Source organism: Eptesicus fuscus, chromosome 4 (assembly GCF_027574615.1).
Source record: "Eptesicus fuscus isolate TK198812 chromosome 4, DD_ASM_mEF_20220401, whole genome shotgun sequence".
NCBI classification, from domain to species: Eukaryota; Metazoa; Chordata; class Mammalia; order Chiroptera; family Vespertilionidae; genus Eptesicus; species Eptesicus fuscus.
In genome coordinates, this window is record NC_072476.1 from 22,589,428 (window position 1) to 22,607,349 (window position 17,922).

The 17,922-nt window shown below is 39.5% G+C and overlaps 2 protein-coding genes across 7 annotated transcripts in view; one reads left to right on the top strand and one right to left on the bottom strand.

The window, feature by feature from the left end:
* The window catches only part of NTAN1 (N-terminal asparagine amidase), a 35,834-nt gene extending 31,527 nt beyond the window's left edge, over positions 1 to 4,307 (top strand). The window contains exon 10 of one of the 3 annotated variants that reach the window (XM_054714765.1): positions 4,035 to 4,307. In XM_054714765.1, the coding sequence (XP_054570740.1) occupies positions 4,035 to 4,037 (3 nt within the window). In that variant the 3' untranslated portion in view covers positions 4,038 to 4,307. The other 2 variants (XM_054714766.1, XM_028145483.2) reach the window with 2 other exon arrangements.
* PDXDC1 (pyridoxal dependent decarboxylase domain containing 1) overlaps positions 1 to 17,922 on the bottom strand; it is a 45,773-nt gene that overhangs the window by 17,840 nt on the left and 10,011 nt on the right. For 3 of the 4 annotated variants that reach the window (XM_054714757.1, XM_008141558.3, XM_054714756.1), the window contains exons 2-12: positions 17,719 to 17,792; positions 16,656 to 16,718; positions 14,114 to 14,194; positions 11,516 to 11,662; positions 10,127 to 10,316; positions 6,977 to 7,045; positions 6,351 to 6,429; positions 4,444 to 4,528; positions 3,504 to 3,552; positions 3,250 to 3,351; positions 2,424 to 2,549 (exon numbers count right to left, since the gene is read on the bottom strand). In XM_054714757.1, coding sequence (XP_054570732.1) covers positions 2,424 to 2,549; positions 3,250 to 3,351; positions 3,504 to 3,552; positions 4,444 to 4,528; positions 6,351 to 6,429; positions 6,977 to 7,045; positions 10,127 to 10,316; positions 11,516 to 11,662; positions 14,114 to 14,194; positions 16,656 to 16,718; positions 17,719 to 17,768 — 1,041 coding nt within the window. In that variant the 5' untranslated portion in view covers positions 17,769 to 17,792. The remainder of the gene's footprint in view (positions 1 to 2,423; positions 2,550 to 3,249; positions 3,352 to 3,503; positions 3,553 to 4,443; positions 4,529 to 6,350; positions 6,430 to 6,976; positions 7,046 to 10,126; positions 10,317 to 11,515; positions 11,663 to 14,113; positions 14,195 to 16,655; positions 16,719 to 17,718; positions 17,793 to 17,922) is intronic. The other variant, XM_028145477.2, reaches the window with a different exon arrangement.

Genomic DNA, 17,922 nt, shown 5'->3' on the forward strand with positions numbered 1-17,922 from the left:
AATAGAGCTGCCATATGACCCAGCAATTCCACTATTCCACTTCTGGGTATTTATCTGAAGAAAATAAAAACACTAATTCAAAAAGATATATGCACCCCATCTATAATAATAAAAGCATAATATGCTAATTAGACCAGAAGTCCTTCTGGACCTCCTTTCGGACCACCTTCCAGGCAAAGCCGGGGCTGCGAGGGAAGCCCGGGTCCCAGGTGCCAGAGGGAAGCCGGTGCCAGCAGCCGGGGGAAGGAAGGCCTACTCTTGCATGAATTTCATGCATTGGGCCTCTAGTGTTTATATAATAGCCAAGATATGGAAACAACCCCAAGTATATATTTAAAACAAAGACTTTTATCTTATTGATTTATTATTATTATTTTTTAATCCTCACCTGAGGATATTTTCCCCATTGATTTTTTTTTTTTAGAGAGAGTGGAAGGGAGGGAGGGAGAGAGGGAGGAGGAGGGAGGAAGAGGGAGGAAGAGAGAGGGAGAGAGAGGGAGAGAGAGAGAGAGGGAGAGAGAGAGAGAGAGAGAGAGAGAAGGAGGGAGTTAAGGCAGAGAGAGGGAGGGAGGGAGGGAGGGAAGGACGGGGAGGGAGGGAGAGGGGGAGAGAGATAGAGAGAGAGAGAGAAGTAGCAATATGAGAGAGACACATTGACTTGTTGCCTTGCTACATGCACCCCAGGGATTGAGCCTGCAACTGAGGCACATGCCCTCAACCAGGAATTGAACCCGAGACTCTTTGGTCTGCCAGGGCCAAAGATTTACTTTTAAACCTATTATAACTTACTATGTGATTAGGCACTACTGTAAGAGCTTTATATGCATCAACTCATTAAGTCCTCGTAACAATCCTCTGTTATATCATTATCCCTATTTACAGGTAAGAAAACAGGTATAGAGAAGTGATGTCATGCTTTTAGACTTAGGCAAGACTCAGCTCTCAAACTGCATAAATATGACATTTTTTTTCTTGCTTTCTAAACCACAGAATCTGTAATAATAAAAGGGTAATATGCTAATTAGACCGACATCTTCCAGACGTCATTCCAGACGACCTTCCTGACAAAGCTGGGCCCCGAGGGAAGCTAGCCCAAGTCCCGGGTGCCTGCAGGCGGCCCGAGGGAAGCCAGCCTGGGTCCCAGGTGCCTGTGGGCGGTCAGAAGAAAGCAGCCCGGGTCCTGGGTGCCTGCTGGCAGCTAGAGGAGGGAAGCCCGGGTGCTGGAGGGAAGCCAGTGCTGCCAGCCGGGGGAAGGGAGGCCTATTCTTGCATGAATTTTTGTGCATTGGGCTTCTAGTCTTATATAATAAAAGCCTAATATGCTAAGTGTCCGCTCGACCAGTCGGCTTTCAAAGCACAATATGCTAATGATATGCTAAGGCTGCTCAACCACTCGCTATGACGTGACTGGGCACCAGGGGGCAGATGCTCCGACCATTAGGTTAGTTTGCTGCTGGGGTCCGGCTGATCGGGACTGCGCAAGACAGGCCAGACACACCCTGGAGCCCTCCTGTGGTCTTTCCCCGGCTGACCAACCTTCCACATCACTCCCTGGCTCTGATTGTTCACTAGTGGGGTCCCTGGCCTGAGCCCTCTCGCAATCCGGGACCCCTCAGGGGATGTCGGAGAGCCAGTTTCAGCTGATTCCGCAGGCCAAGCCGAGGGACGGCACTGGTGCATGAATTTGTGCACCGGGCCTCTAGTAATTATATATTTTTCAAAATTAGAACACCTCAAAGAGAAATAGAATTAAAATTGTCCCTCAAAGTTTTGCTATTAGAGAACTCAAGCCAGCTGATGTAAAAAATGTACATGCCATCCATAATCAACCCTAACCATCATATTCCTTTACCCTCAAGGATCAGTCAGTCAAGTGGAACATTTATGCCCCTTCCTGCATCCTTTTCCACTCAGTGGCTGTCCTCTTGTGACTTTTTTCCTCATCCTATGCTGACAACAGCATTCATTTAAAAAAATATTTATTTTTACTGAATTCAGAGAGGAAGGGAGAGGGAGAGAAAGAAACATCAATGATGAGAGGGAATCACTGACTGGCTGCCTCTTGCACACCCCCTATTGGGGATCGAGTCCACAACCTGGGCATGTGCCCTCGACTGTAATCGAACCTGGGACCCTTCAGTCCACAGGCCAAAGCTCTATCCACTGAGCCAAACCATCTAGGGCGACAATAGCATTCATTTTAATCAGATTTCATTTGGAGAAAGATGCTGGGACAATCTCAGCAGTCTCTCCCAGAACTCTGAACAAGAAACATATATGCAGAGCTATTAATCCACTTGCTTATGAAACAGGAAATCCAAACAAGGTATTAGATGGAGAGTAAATGACTGAAGTATTTTTCTGACTCTGCTTTGCCATGGAGTATTATTTGTGACTCATTTAAACTTCAGATTTCTACTCACCAGTTGGCAGGCATGCTTAATCCTCTCCACAATCCCATCAAGTCCCAAGTACTGTAAAGACAACCACAGTGGCAGGGCACGGAGTTTGTCTGCTGGTTTATTTGATGTGAGACCGGCAACTAAAGTCTAAAAAAGCCAATATGAGTTTTTAACCAAAGTCAATGAAAGCATATAACAGAATTAACTAGTTACCATTTACTAGGCACTTAGTATGGGTCAGATGCTTTGCCAGGCACTTGGCTTGTATTATTCATTTAATCATCCAACAACTCTATGAAGTAACTATTCTAGACAACTTAACTCAGAAACCTTGCTTTGCCTGAGGTTTCAGGTCTAAGATGTGACAAAGCCAGGATGAGGATCTAAATGAGTCATATCTCAGAGCTGGAGCGCTTAGCCACTCAAAGGCAACCCCTCCCAAGGTGGACTAAGCGCTTTCACCACTCCGACAGGAATGCCACTTCTGGGAACCTCTTCTAAGGAAATAATTTGAAACATAGAAAGATGCTCATGATTTCAGTAAGAAAAATTTGAAAACATCCTAAAAAGTTCACAAATGGAGAACAATGAAATAAATCGTGGTATTAAAGTAATAGAATATTATGTAGTCATAAAACATCATAATGTGTTCTTTATACACACAGGGAAGTATGGGAAGAATAAGTAGAAAAAATACACATGGTACAGTTTCATTTCTGTTAATAATAGTTTTTTGAAAGTAAAAATCATAGAAGTGAACTTTTCCTATTCCCTTTGTTTTTCTGTGTTTTTGCCCCCAGAACCAATAATGATTATGAGCACTCCCTGCCAGTAAGAGTAAGCTTACCAAGGCAGGATCATCATGTTTATAAAGAGTGACTGCAGGAACCGCTGGCAAACCCAGCCACGGGCCTGGAGTCAATGTCATGCTATCACATTTGGTTGCAGCCTACCAAAGAGAGAACAGCTTTTTGTTAGACTATTAGAACACACAAAACCCAATACCCTCCTGCATTCATAAAAACCACGAAAAGCCACCAGAAATGAAAAGGTTTAAAATTCCTTCTTTAAAATACAGTATTTGGTAAATCAACAACATACCAGCACTGACGAGGAGACATAACCCAGAGCCAATGTTGCCAGATTCACACTGGAAGAAAAAACCACCAATCTAAGAATGAATCCTTTACCGCTGCTTATTCACTAAGTATGTATTTAAAAAAGAGAGAGAGAGACTCTGCTATCTTTCAGCTGTGTTATTAGCTTTATAACAGCAACAGAAAATGTGGTACATACAAATTTCAGGAATACCCTGAAAATCCATTTTAATCAAAATGTAGTTCAGGGATATTTCCTGCTTATTTAGTGTGATGGGTCTTGGATCTCACAGCTATTACTTTCCGGTCATCTTTCCCAGAGGAATACAATAAAGAAGAAACCTACCATGCATGATGTGCTGGAAAGGACTACTTTGGTTGCCCTGCATCCTCTCCCCGCTCTTAGCAGCACTCCCATGACTTTCTGGGAAATCACCCCAATCTCCTTTATTAGACCACAGCTTTGGGCTGAGGAGACACCACCACTGGCTCCAGAGGTGGGCAAATAACCTAAACTACATTTCCCTGGCTACAGTGATTGGGAAGATATTTTTCCTCGGGCTTCTGACCCACTGGACACAAACTGGAAAAAAGGCTGGAGTTGCTGCAGCTACTTTGGACCATAACAGGAAAGTCTATCTATAGATGGAGCCAACACACAGGATATTAAACCAAGTGACTGATGGTGGTGTTGGGGGGAGGGGAGAATGACACACTGACTCCTGACTGATGATGTGCCTAAAGCCAATCCTAACACTGTTTTGTTGTAAGCTATGTGAACCAATAAAATCTCTTCTCACTTCAGCCAATTTAGGTTTTCTTGTTATTTGCAACCCAAAGAGGCCTTAGTGATAAATGTCATGACAAAGTGAGAGCGAGGAAGTCCACTCCTCATGAGTACTGTGTGCAGGCCACTCATGGAGCCAATCCCACCTTCCACTCACCCCTCCACATGAAGCCATATGCCATACTGCTCAGAGAGTTCTTTCAAACGCCCAATCTTATCTGTGTGTCCTACTGCTGCAGTTCCTAGGATAAAGCACACACAAAAAGATACTAAAAGGAACAAATATTTTCTGAGTCTTTAAAGCATGATTAAAATTTGTATATACATTATCTCCCTGTGACTGAACACTGTATCTGTTTTATTAAGATTTTCTTGCCCTTGCCGGTTTGGCTCAGTGGACAGAGCATTAGCCTGCACACTGAAGGATCCTGGGTTCCATTCCGGTCAAAGGCACATGCTGGGGTTGCGGGCTAGATCCCCAGTAGGGGCGTGCAGGAGACAGACAATCAATGATTCTCATCATTGATGTTTCTGTCTCTCTCTCCCTCTCCCTTCTCTCTGGAATCAATAAAAATATAAATTTTTTAAAAAAGATCTTTGTGGATTGGCTTAAAATCAACTTTTGCAAATTGATGATTCAAGTTTTGAAGAGTGTGTATTCTTTATTATATGTATCTATAAAAAAGCTTGTATATTGTGTTATTTAAACCCCCTATATACTTATTTTCTAGGTACTTGGTTTGTTGTTTCATGAGAAGTATATTGAAGCCTCCTACCAAGATTGTGGGCTTGTCAATTTATACTTGTATTCTATCAATTTTTCCTTTAGTCTGCCTTTATTTATTTCACAGTTATGTTCATAAGTGTTCATAACTGTTATCTCTTAAAGATTAAGATTCAATCTTTTTCCACATGGATATCCAATTGCTCCAAGACCACTGGTGGAAAGACTATCCTTTCTCCCTTGAATAACCTTGGCATCTTTATAAAATCAGTAAGTGATCATATGCATGTGAGTCTATTCTCTTCAATTAATCACACTCTCTTTATTAGGGATAGCTTATAGTAAGTCTAAAAGTCAGATAGGGTAAGTCTTCCAATTTTGTTCTTTTCAAAATTATTTTGGCTATTCTTAGATCCCTTTCACATAAATTTTAGAATCAGCTTATCAATTTCAATAAGATTCATCAATTTCTACAAACTGTGCTTAGACTTCGATATGGATTAAGTTGAATCTATAGATTAATTTGGTGAGATTTAACTTAATAATACTGAGTCTTTCAATCATGCACATGACATATAATTACATTCATTTGGGTCTTCTTGAATTTCTCTCAGCAATGTTTTGCAGTTTTCAGTGTACACATCTTGCATTTATTTCTTAAACTTATCCATGAGGTTCTCATTTTTTTGATGCTATAATGAATGACATTTTAATTTCAGTTGTTCATCATTAGTATACAAAATTCTGCAACCTTAATAGATTCGATTGGTTCCAATGGCTTTTCTTTGATTTCCTTACAACTTTCTACCTGTACAATCATGCCATTTGTAAGTAAAGACATTTGATTCTTCTTTCCAATCTCTATGTTATTTAATTATTTTTCTTATCTGTAGACTGTCTAGAACAGCAGTCACCAACCTTCAGGACCTCATGGACCACCAGTGGTCCACAGACCAGCGGTTGGTAACCACTGGTCTAGAACGTCAAGTACAATGTTAAACACAATACAGTAAGCAGAGCAGCTGCTGTCTACAAGGTGCACATTTAAGTATGACATTTCAAAATTCAACTTAGGAAAGAAGCACATGAAGGAAGGAGTAAAGAAGTCCTTACAACCTTAATGAAAAAGTATACACACAAAAATAGCTCCTATAACAAACCAACAATTAAAGGGAATCAAATGAGCCAACTTTACTATTATAATTTTTACCACAGAGTTCATACAGACTATATTAAACATGTGCACACAAACACTTCTTAAGACTTGATCTTTTTTAGGCTAAGTACTTAGCCTCTCTCTTCTATTTTCAAAATGTAAGATTCAGGTTCATGCTACCTACCAGCATTTGCAACAAGCAACAGGGGCAGTTTTCCTCGTTCAATATCATCTTTAATTAGTTTTTCCAGGAGGGCAACATCCTGGGATTAAAAGATAAATCATAAAAACATGAGGCAACCAGCATAAAAGTTATTCAGTGAGAAATTACAACTTCCAAAAGAAGTACCTGACTCTCAAAATTATTAATCAATTCTTGACAACTTTTCTAGTTTCTCTAAGCATAGATGTTAAAATCAAATACTTTTCCTGAAGACTACCTAGAAAAATCAGTTAAATGTTATTAAAGTTAAAAATTGCATATATATAGCCAACATTTTCTAGTTTTAAACATGCATGTTTAAAGAAAATGTTCTCTCAACCCCCAAAACCAATAAAAAATGTATCTCTAATATTACTCATTAATGCATCTGAATTAATGTATAGAAAATCCAACTATCTTGAAAAAAGAAATGCAGAAACCCAAAACTTATTCCTTTTGCTCTGGCTTCAGTATGCAATGGGAAGATTAAAGCAATAAATGAATAAGCTAAGAATTATCTGGAGGCCAGCAAACAAAACTTCAGTTAAAAGAAAGACAGTTTCAAAACATAATTCCATGTTATTTTACAAACCAAAAGGAGAACTCACCATCTGATGCTGGGATCCAAACATAGTGTTACAGGGCACACGAGACAAGCAGGGGAAGGGTAAGCCAAGCTGTAAGAAGAAACATACAGTTTTACAAGAAAATTCTTTGTCCCCGTTCACTTATGCCCTCAAAGGATTGTAACTCCACCCAGCCTGTGTGGCTCAGTGGTTGAGTGAGGTCACGGTTTGATTCCTGATCAAGGCACATTCCCAGGTTGCAAACTCAATCTCCAATGGAAGACATGCAGGAGGCAGCCTATCAATGATTTTCTCTTATCATTAAATGTTTCTATCTCTCCCTTTCCCTTCCTCTCTGAAATCAATAAAAATATATTTAAAAAAAAAGATTGTGGCTCTAAGACAAGTCATAATTATTCTTTTTAAGCAATCTCTGTCCTTAGGAAGTTTTATTATAAATAGATGTTAAAATACATCTAGAAAGCTAAGCCAAAAAAAAAAAAGGGTGAATTTCCAGGAGTTGAGATGTCTTATAAGAGGCCAGAGACAATGTAAAATTTTCTAAATTCTATATACCAAAAAACAAAACACAAACTGGAAACAATTGAACCCTGAGCATTTGGGGGGATAATTTTAGGGTCCTTCCTCCAAACATTAGTAGCACCAGTTAAAGGCATTCAAAGAATACTTTATTTATGGGTCCTTCCATTCCTAAAAATCAATAAACATGGACTTGCAGAGAAATGAAGTCAGTGTTATAAAGATATCAATTCTCAGGTTTTATATTCTTCACTTTTAGCTTCCAAATCCTTCCCCCCCACCCCCCGCCCCCAGCTTCCAAATCCTTGAGGAGTTTATAGTTTTAGAAATTTTTTAACAGTTGCAGTCTATTGTCCTATATAACTAAACTTGGTAGAATTTAAAGACCAAAAATTTGCCCTAGCCAGTTTGGTTCAGTGGATAGAGGGTCAGCCTAGGGACCAAAGGGTCCCTGGTTCCAGTCAAGGGCACATACCTCAGCTGCAGGCTCCTCCTCAGCCCAGGCCCTGGTCAGGGCACATGCAGGAGGCAACCAATCGATATGTTTCTCTCTGTCTTTCCCTCTCTCTTACACTCTCTCTAAAAAGATCAATGGAAAAATATCCTCGGGTGAGGATTAACAAAAAAATAAAAAAATAAAGACCAAAAATTTAACAAGCACTTTATCCACACTCATTCCCCTTAAAGGATTTATCTTTTAAATTATGAAAATGAAACCCAAATAAAACATACAATATAGAGAGAGAAATTAAAATGCCCCACATAAAGCACCAATCTCCAGTTAACAGGTTAAAATGTAACCTTCCAGACATTTTCTAGATATAAATATAGTTATATATTTTTCTAGTTATAAAAACACTCATCTAAGCATGTAAACACTTTTTGGAGCATGAACACATTAATACTGTTCTGCCACTGCCTTCCTCACTTAACAGAATACTGTCACATATCTTTTGAAGATATTACTGCTGTCCCAAGACAGCCTCGGGTCCATAAGAGCCTGGCCTACAGTAGTACTCAATAAGCAATCCCATATAATGAAGCGGTAATATGCAAATTGACTATCGCTCCAACACACAAGATGGCTGCCCCCATGTGGTCAAAGATGGCTACCCTCATGTGGACACAAGATGGCCGGCAGGGGAGGGCAGTTGTGGGCGATCAGGCTAGCAGGGGAGGGCACTTGGGAGGGACCAGGCCTGAAAGGGAGGGCAGTTAGGGGCAATCAGGCCTGCAGGGGAGGGCAGTTTGGTGGAACCAAGCCTGCAGGGGAGGGCAGTTAGGGGCAACCAGGCCTGTAGGGGAGGACAGTTAGGGGTGACCAGGCCAGCAGGGGCAGTTAGGGGCAATCAGGCTGGCAGGGGAGGGCAGTTAGGGGTTGATCAGGCTGGCAGGGGAGTGGTTAGGGGGTGATCAGGCTGGCAGGCAGAAGTGGTTAGGGGCAATCAGGCAGACAGGCAGGCGAGTGGTTGGGAGCCAGGAGTCCTGGATTGTGAGAGGGATGTCCCAGATTGGAGAGGGTGCAGGCTGGGCTGAGGGACACCCCTCCCCCTGCCGTGCATGAATTTCATGCACTGGGCCTCTAGTTTATTTCATGTTTCTATAGGGATATTACAAAACTCCCCCCCTTGTTTTCTTACACACTCAAGAAGAGGACATTATTTCTTGCCACTAGTGAGCACAGCTCTAAATTAACTAAGTCCTTGAATTTCCTCCATCTATCTCCCCAGGGCTCCTTCACCTTAAAAAAGACAAACCCTCCTGTCCTAAGGGTTTTTCCTTAAAACATTATTGGCCAAGAGATTTCATTTCTTTTCTCAAGGTAGCCCCCTAATTGGACTATGTGCACTATGAACTTTAAGAATGGAAATAATGCTCTTTGATCTAGTAATTCTAGATTGACTCTGAAAGTCTGAGAAATATAACCCTAAATACAGACAAAGCTTTATGCACAAAGATGTCCATAATAGCACTATGCATAATAGCACTGGTCACAGAAATAGTCGTAGAAAGCAAAAGAATGCAAACACTCTAATTGTCCAAAAGGGAGTCAGTTAAAATACTACTATACACTCACTATATATTATGAAGACATTAAAAATAAGCTTTACTTGCCCTAACTGGTTTGGCTCAGAGGATAGAGTGTCAGCCTAAGGACTGAAGGGTCCCGGGTTTGATTCCGGCCAAGGGCACATGCCTGGGGTGCAGGCTTGATCCCTAGTAGGGGGCGTGCAGGAGGCAGCCAATCAATGATTCTCTCTCATCATTGATGTTTCTCTCTCTCTCCTCGTTCTCTGAAATCAATATATATTTTTAAAAAAGCTTTACTTTAAAGAATTGCAAAACATGATATGCACCTATTAAGTGAAAAAAGTCAAATATAACCATGTAAAGTCTTTGACTGAAGTCTAGAAAGAAAGAAAAATTTTGACATTGATTGATTGCCTTCGGGTAACTAAAAAATTACATATCTAAATTCATTAATATACAATTATATGTTTTCTTATAATGACAAAACAAGCATATAAAGAACCCATCTTCCTTTTCATTTGAAAAGAAAATCAGCTAAAGAAATGGGTCTACACACTTTTAAAAGTTCCAGGACAGAACGAAACATCTAATCTTTAAAATGTCCACCTTACGCCACATTACCTGATTACAAAGATACTGGCCCAGGCCAGGCCTAGCAGCAGCACTAAGATATATGACAGGTTTCTTGTTATATAACACATTGAACCCATCCACCACAAAGTCTTCATAACGAGAATGAATGGCAAGTCTACAGATCTTTGCAAGTCCTTCTCTTTCATCTTCATGGAAATAAGCACAGCCATTTTCATACCTGTTAAGAGACACCCATATATTAATATGTTCTTATCTCTGGTTAACTCCGATTTTATATCCCAGTTTTGTAATCAAGGAAGTAATTATTTTCTCAGCCTAAAAACTGTCACCTAGATCAGTTAAAGGAGATAGGAATCACCCTAATTTTAGATGGCTGACAACTCCTTACAGTTGGAGGTTATAAGGAACAGAGGCAATGACCCTTTGTCCAGCCCCAACTCCATAAAGAGAAGCAACAATTACAATCAGTAGAGAACAGGAAGTTCCTCAAATATAAAAAGGCTGAACATCATGGTTTTGGCTTATTCTATAAGGAGGCTAGCACTGGGTAATGCAGGCATGGTTCCTGGAAGAGTTTTAGCCCTAAAACATCTAAAGTAAATAGAATTATCAAAAACACTGGTCAGGCTAACTTTTGCTTTCACTATTATCTACATGGGACCTTTTATTCTTCTTAATCTCCTAGAGAGGAAGGGAGAGAGACTTTCAATTACAGGTATTAGATTTTTATTATAATGGAAGAAAATTTCTTCTTTGCAATATAGTTAAGCAAACTTATACTCAAGCCAGGCCAATCTCTTTCCCAACATCTGAAAGTGAGTCTCCCAAGTTAAATGTTCCAATGTTAGGCAAACATTTCTTTTCCATAAAAGTAATAACCTAAAAATACAACTGGTCCAATGTCTTCTGCTGAATCCTTAACTTGCTATAATCATGGTCTTACTAATTCCTTAGTAAGACCATGATTATCACAGTATAAAGCAAATTTCAGTTTCATAACACACACTCATCTTCCTTCTGACAGCATTTCCTTTCTACTGAAGCACAGGCTACTTGATTAAAAATATTTTAATACGTTTCACTGCACTACCTTCTATTGACATGTGTCAATTAGCAATTCTAAAAATAAGGAACTGCTGACATTATCCAACATGTATGTGCTTATGTTCTGAGCTGTTTACGTGTATTAATTCATTAGCTCATTTAATCCTCACAACAATGCTGTAATATAGATAGTAGTACTACCCCCATTTAGTAAATGAGGAAACCGAGGCATGAAGAGGTTAAGCAACCCTTCTAAGAGGAAGGGAAAGAGGCATATTTGAACATAGGTAGTATAGCTCCAGACAACATCTGTCACAATCTATACCCAACTCATTATCTTTATCGGAAACAAAAGACTCATAATGTCTTTACCTGAAAATTCTGCACAGCCATAAGGTAGTGTCTGAAAGTATCCTAGTTGTAAGTTTTCTCAGCCTCTCTTTGTCCAGAGTTGAAATATAAGCTCCCAGACTATGCCCCAAAAGAGCTATATGACCTTGTTCTCCAATATTCTGGATTCTGTTAATTAAAATTCATTAGATTAAAAAAAGGCTTAGAAAAAATATTAAAAAAATAAAACTTTGACAGTATTCCACAGAAATTTCTTTCTTTTTAAAACCTCATCCGAGGCTATAACTACATTTTAAAAAATATATTTTATTAATTGATTTCAGAGAGGAAGGGAGAGGGAGAGAGAGATAGAAACATCAATGATGAGAGAGAATTACTGATCAGCTGCCTCTTGCTCGCCCTACACCGGGGATCAAGCCTGCAACCTAGGCATGTGCACTGACCAGAATCAAACCATGACCTCCTGGGTCATTAAGTCAACATTCAACCACTGAGCCACGTCTGCTGGGCAATACATATACAATTTGTAATCCTCACCCAAGGATGAATATATACATAATTGATTTTTAGAGAGAGGAAGAGGGAGAAGGAAGGGGGTAAGAGAGAGAGAGAGAGAGAAAGAGAGAGAGAGAGATAGACAGACAGAAACATTGATGTGAAAGAAAAACATCAATTGGTTGCCTCCCAGATTAAACCCACAACCTAGGTATGTGCCCTGACTGGAAATGGAACCAGCAACCTTTTGGTATGGGATGACGCTCCAACCAACTGAGCCACCCCACAAGGGCCCACAGAAATTTCTGTCAGACTGAAAATCCACTTAATGGCCTAGGGCACAAATTCAGACAAATTTAGAAAATTCAATGCCTATAAGGTATTGACAATCTGGAAAAAAGTATTTTAAAAACTAATTCCTAGGAGATAAATATCCTTCTTTTTATTGAATATCTACTAAATTGTTTGTGAATAATTTTCTCCTAAATTTTTTTTTAAACTAAGTACCAGCCATAAGAACTATGTAGGGTAGAGCTAAATATGCAGAAAACCATTTTTTAAAGAATCATTACATGAAGATCAATTCCCCTCATTATCTATTTATAACAATAATTTAGCAAATTCAAGGGGAACTAGGTATTGTTTTATATATAATTTAAATGGATGGACTAATTTCCCTTATAAAAAATAAGTCAATTTTTAAAAGGTCAAAAAATCAAACAGGATACTGGACAAAAGATACAGTTGATAGAAAAGGAAATATAAATGGATTTTAAAAGATACTTAACCTGGTTAGTAAGAGAAATGCAAATTAAAATTATGCTGAAATATCATTTCTCACCTATCAGAATGGCAACAACCCTGAAGTCTAACACTCTTACAGGCAAACGTGTGGGGAAAGAGGTACTCTCATACAGTGCTGGTGGGACCGTAAACTGGCACAGGTTCCATGGAAGGAAATTTGGCAATATCTATTAAAATTAGAAATACACAAACTATCTTGCCCAGGGATCCTACTTTAGAACTTTAATCTCCACAAATACTTGCTTCTCTAAGAAATGATACATGTACAAAGTTATTGGCTGCAGCAATGTTTGTAAAAGGAGACTAAATAGAATATGGTTCATCCATTCAAAGTAAAACCAAACAGCTCTTTTTAAAAAAATATATATTTTTATTGATTTCAGAGAGGAAGGGAGAGGGAGAGAGAGATAGAAACATCAATGATGAGAGAGAATCATTGATTGACTGCCTGCTGCATGCCCCCTACTGGGGATTGAGCCCACAACCCTGCATGTGCCCTTGACTGGAATCGAACCGGGGACCCTTCAGTCTGCAGGTCGATGCCAGATCCCCTGAGCCAAACCAGCTAGGGCCAAACAGCTCTTAAAGGAGAAATCTCCTGTGTATTGATATGCAATGAACTCTAAGACATAAATTAAAAAAGCAAGGTACAAAACAATGTGTACGGTATTTGTGTAATGGAGGGGGTAAGGACATTTTACTTGTGTATACACACACATAAAATATCTCTGAGAAATACAACATTGTCTGTCTCTAAGGAGGAGAACAATACAGAGAGGCTGAGGTAAGAAGGAAAACTGCCTTTGTATACCCTTTTATCTTTGAAATTTGAACCAGAAAAATGCATTACTTATTCAAAAAAAAAAAAAAAAAATTAAAAGACTTAACAATAAAATGAACCTGAATAGCTAAATAGATGAAAATAAAATAAAGCAAATGGATGATTCACAAGAATGGCCTGCCACCAATCAGTTCGGCTGCAGCAATTCTTAGAAAGCAGAAGCACAAGTGCAGGAGCAGAGGCCATCAGAAGCAGAAAAGCACACAGCAATTGTCCTTTGGTCCTTTTTCCAGCACCTCGCAAAGATGATAATACCACAAAAACTATAGAATTTAGGTTTAGTAAATGCCTTCCTTTTACAAAATATATTATGTAAAATGTGTAAATGTCTCTCTGAAAAGAAAAAAAACAAACATCCTCTTAATATCATATGAATGAAACATAGCTTATCGTTTCAGCAACGTGCAAGAATGCAATCACTTTCAAAATCAAGAACACATAATACTGTCTCAGAGAAGCTGCCAACCGTTCTCCATTACCGGGCACTCTGGGGCTCCTCATCTTCATCTCCGTGCATCAGATTCTGAACTAACTGGAGGATGCTCACCATATCTTGTCCACTGCAGAGTAAGAAAAAGACTTGATGGACAGGTGGAAATAGCACATATCCCCCACCACTCTATTCTCTCATCCAAACTAGCTTTGGTGAGTTTTTTTGAGTAAGAATGTGTTTGAGATACAGTATACATCTTTTAAAAACAAGCCTCAAATCATTAACTGGAATTTTGAATACAATCTTACTTGTGATTAATTAAATCTTATACTTAAATCTGAGATTGAAATTTTTAAATTTCACCAATATTGCTTAAGAAATATTTCTCTACCTGTTCATTTGAATCCTGGAGAATAAGCATGTCATAAGAGCCAAAATAGTCCTTATAAGATGCTGAAGGTCACAGAAGCAGCAAGAATACTCCAATGTCACTAGTATATCTAGTTTCCCGCCATGTAGGCATCTTGTCTGCTGTTCTAACAGACTTAAACATGTAATGCAAGCATCATTTTACCACTTCTTCCCCAAACTGGGGAGCTGGAGATCTGCTTAGAGCAGTGATGGCGAACCTATGACACGCGTGTCAGCACTGACACGCATAGCCATTTCTGATGACACGCGGTCGATGAGGCGGCCGCATGCCGAGGATGAAACATTTGCTGCTCCTGAGAATGAAACATTTGCGAAATAATGTTCTTTCCTCAAAGTGACACACTACCCGAGTTATGCTCAGTTTTTTGGCGAAGTTTGACACACCAAGCTCAAAAGGTTGCCCATCACTGGCTTAGAGTATACCAGTGAACAGATTTACTTCTATTCAAGATAAGTTACTAAGTGCTCATCACATGAGGTGGTGAAAACTTCTGGGAAGAATGTGAATGACTAAAGTAGTTAGTAATGTCAAATTGAACACATGTAATGTGAAAATATTATTGCTCCATTAACAAGAGTATGACTAATAAAAAGTTCTCTCTTCTGAAAAAGAAGCACTGTCAAAACAATGCCCCAATACCCACCCTCCCCAAGGTGCTGACGTTCACAGCAGAGGGGCCCTGGTCCTTGGACACAGTGTAGAAATTTCTTACCGTTGTCCCAATAATGTAAAATAAAATGAATCATATACTTAAAAGTTATGACTTAAGTTTATATTACAAATGATATGCTGCGTGCCTAGCCACAGGACTTGAGCAAGCTATCGAAACTCCCTAAGTCCTTACATTAAGAAATTGTGAGGATGCAATCAGACATTGTATGTAAAGCATTTAAGGCTATGCCTGGCATAGTGCTATCTCAGATGTTGGCTATTAGCACTAAGTGTGAATATGCCTGGCCAGTAGCATTAATGCCCTCCCATTCTGAGAATTACAGATGGTCTTGGTGGTATCTCTTCTGGGAAAACTGTGGAATCAGTAGAACTCTTTAATTCCCTTCAGGAAATTTAATTCCCTGAGGAGATTTATAGGACTTGGTTTCTGTTCTGACCTGTAGAAGACGCTGCATGTACATTGAGAGGGCTTCAAATCAGCACCATTCAAGCCCAGCCCAGCCCATGTGGCTCAGTGGTTGAATGTTGACCCACGAACCAAGAGATCACCAGTTCAATTCCTAGTCAGGGCACATGCCCAGGTTGCAGGCTCACTCCCCAGTAGGGGGTGTGCAGGAGGCAGCCTATCCATGATTCTCTCTCATCATTGATGTTTCTCTCTCTCTCTCCCTCTGCCTTCCTCTCTCTGAAGTCAACAACAACAACAAATTCAGCACCATTTAAGCTACAAGTAGGAGTGCCCATTTTAATATTGGTATCTGGGTGTGTTAGATGTCATTACTGGCACACTGTGATCCTGCCCTTCCTCCGCACTTCTCTTTTGCAACCTTATACATATTTATATTCAGGTCGAAGGACAATTTAAGGGAGTTGTAATGTTTACCTATGTGCAGTTTCCTGGTTATAAAAAAAAAGCTTGTATGAAGGAACCTTGCATGAAATTTTAATTACAAACGTGAGTACTAACATTCTGTAAAAATTTTAGTTAGATAGCTACTTAGTTTTCTGACATTTTCCCTGTTAGCTCAAACCATAAACACTAGACAAATTTGTTTTTGTTGTTAAAAAGATAAATTGCTCTGTCAATAAATGGTTAAAGTTGACATTTCCTTTCATTTTACTATATTATAAAAATAATAAATCTTATCAAATTAAAATATCCCTCATAATAATGCTCAATGTACCATACAGATTACAGGTTTCAAAGATAAACTAAGTATGATATTCAACTCATAATTATAAATTTGTGCACTGCTTTTGATTCATGATGATGTGTTAAACTCTTAATGGGAAAGGGGAAGAAGCAGGCAGGCTCGGCATTCTCACCAACCAGACAACGGCATTTCAGTTTTCTACAGTTACATTGCTTATAACTCTAAATTTGCTCTTTGTAACACTAAAATTGTAAGTCAATGATGGTAAAATCTTGGTTTAAAGAAAATGATTACCCAAACTAAAAGTACTTATCTTTATTTTCACCTACCTTCCTTGGAGTGGCCCTGGAATATCCCCTGATAGTTTTTTTCCATTTTCCTCCTCTGTTCTTCTAATTTAAAGGAAAATTAAAAATTACTCACTTTATCATATCAAATTTTTACCATTTGAGCATGCAAGCATGTGATGATCCTATTTAATAAAAGCCTAATATGCGAAGTGTCCAGTTGACCGGTCAGCCATTCAACCAATCAAAGCGTAATATGCTAATGATATGCTAAGGCCACTCAACCACTCACGATGACATGCACTGACCACCAAGGGGCAGACAGTCAACTGGTTGACCAGTTGCTATGATGTGCACTGACCACCAGAGGCAGACGCTCTGACCGATAGGTTAGCTTGCTGCTGGGGTCCAGCAGATCGGGACTGAGAGAGACAGGCCAGACAGGCCCTGGAGCTCCTGGAATCTCCTGTGGCTCCTCTACAGGTGGCCAACCTCCCCCGTCCCACCCCAGCCCTGATCATGCACTGGTGGGGTCCCTTGGCCTGGCCTGCACCCTCTCGCAATCCGGGATCCCTTAGGGGATGTTGGAGAGCCAGTTTTGGCCTGATCCCACAGGCCAGGCCAAGGGATCTCACTGGTGCACAAATTTGTGCACCAGGCCTCTATGTTATCTATAATCTATTAGTAACTGATGTAGAATTTAAAACACATTTATCACATCTCTCCCTCCCTGCTCATCCCTTGCCCCAGCCCCCAATTTGGGGTATAATTTGAGTTTCAGGAAAAGAACATGAAACCCATTTCTTGGTTAGTTGATGCCTTATATGACCTTAATTTATAGTAAGAAATACTTACAGTTTCAAATCAATATATTAATTAAACTCTTAATAGGCAGAATTAAAAATTATAAGTCCTGCCCCTCAATTTCAAAATCCTTTAATTACAAAGCATCTTCTACCCAAAACAAATACCAAGTTCAAAGTCAGCAAAGCTAAATGTGACATTCTGAAACCCAGAGGTGTTTATAACAGCAGGAAACCAGTACCACCAGTTTCATAACAGACTGAACATGTTTAACAAGGTCACTTCTGTTCCACAGGCTCACCTCTGACTGTCCTCTAGCATCTTCATAGCCTCCTTCAAGTTTTTTCCCATTTCAGCTAATGTAGGATCTGCTATCTAGGAAACAAATTTTTTAAAGGTTCAATTTTGATAATCTCTACTACTTCTACAACACAATTCACCCAGAAAAACAAAACACATATATTATAAACTACATGCTGTATTTAAAAATGCCAACAGCACTTTT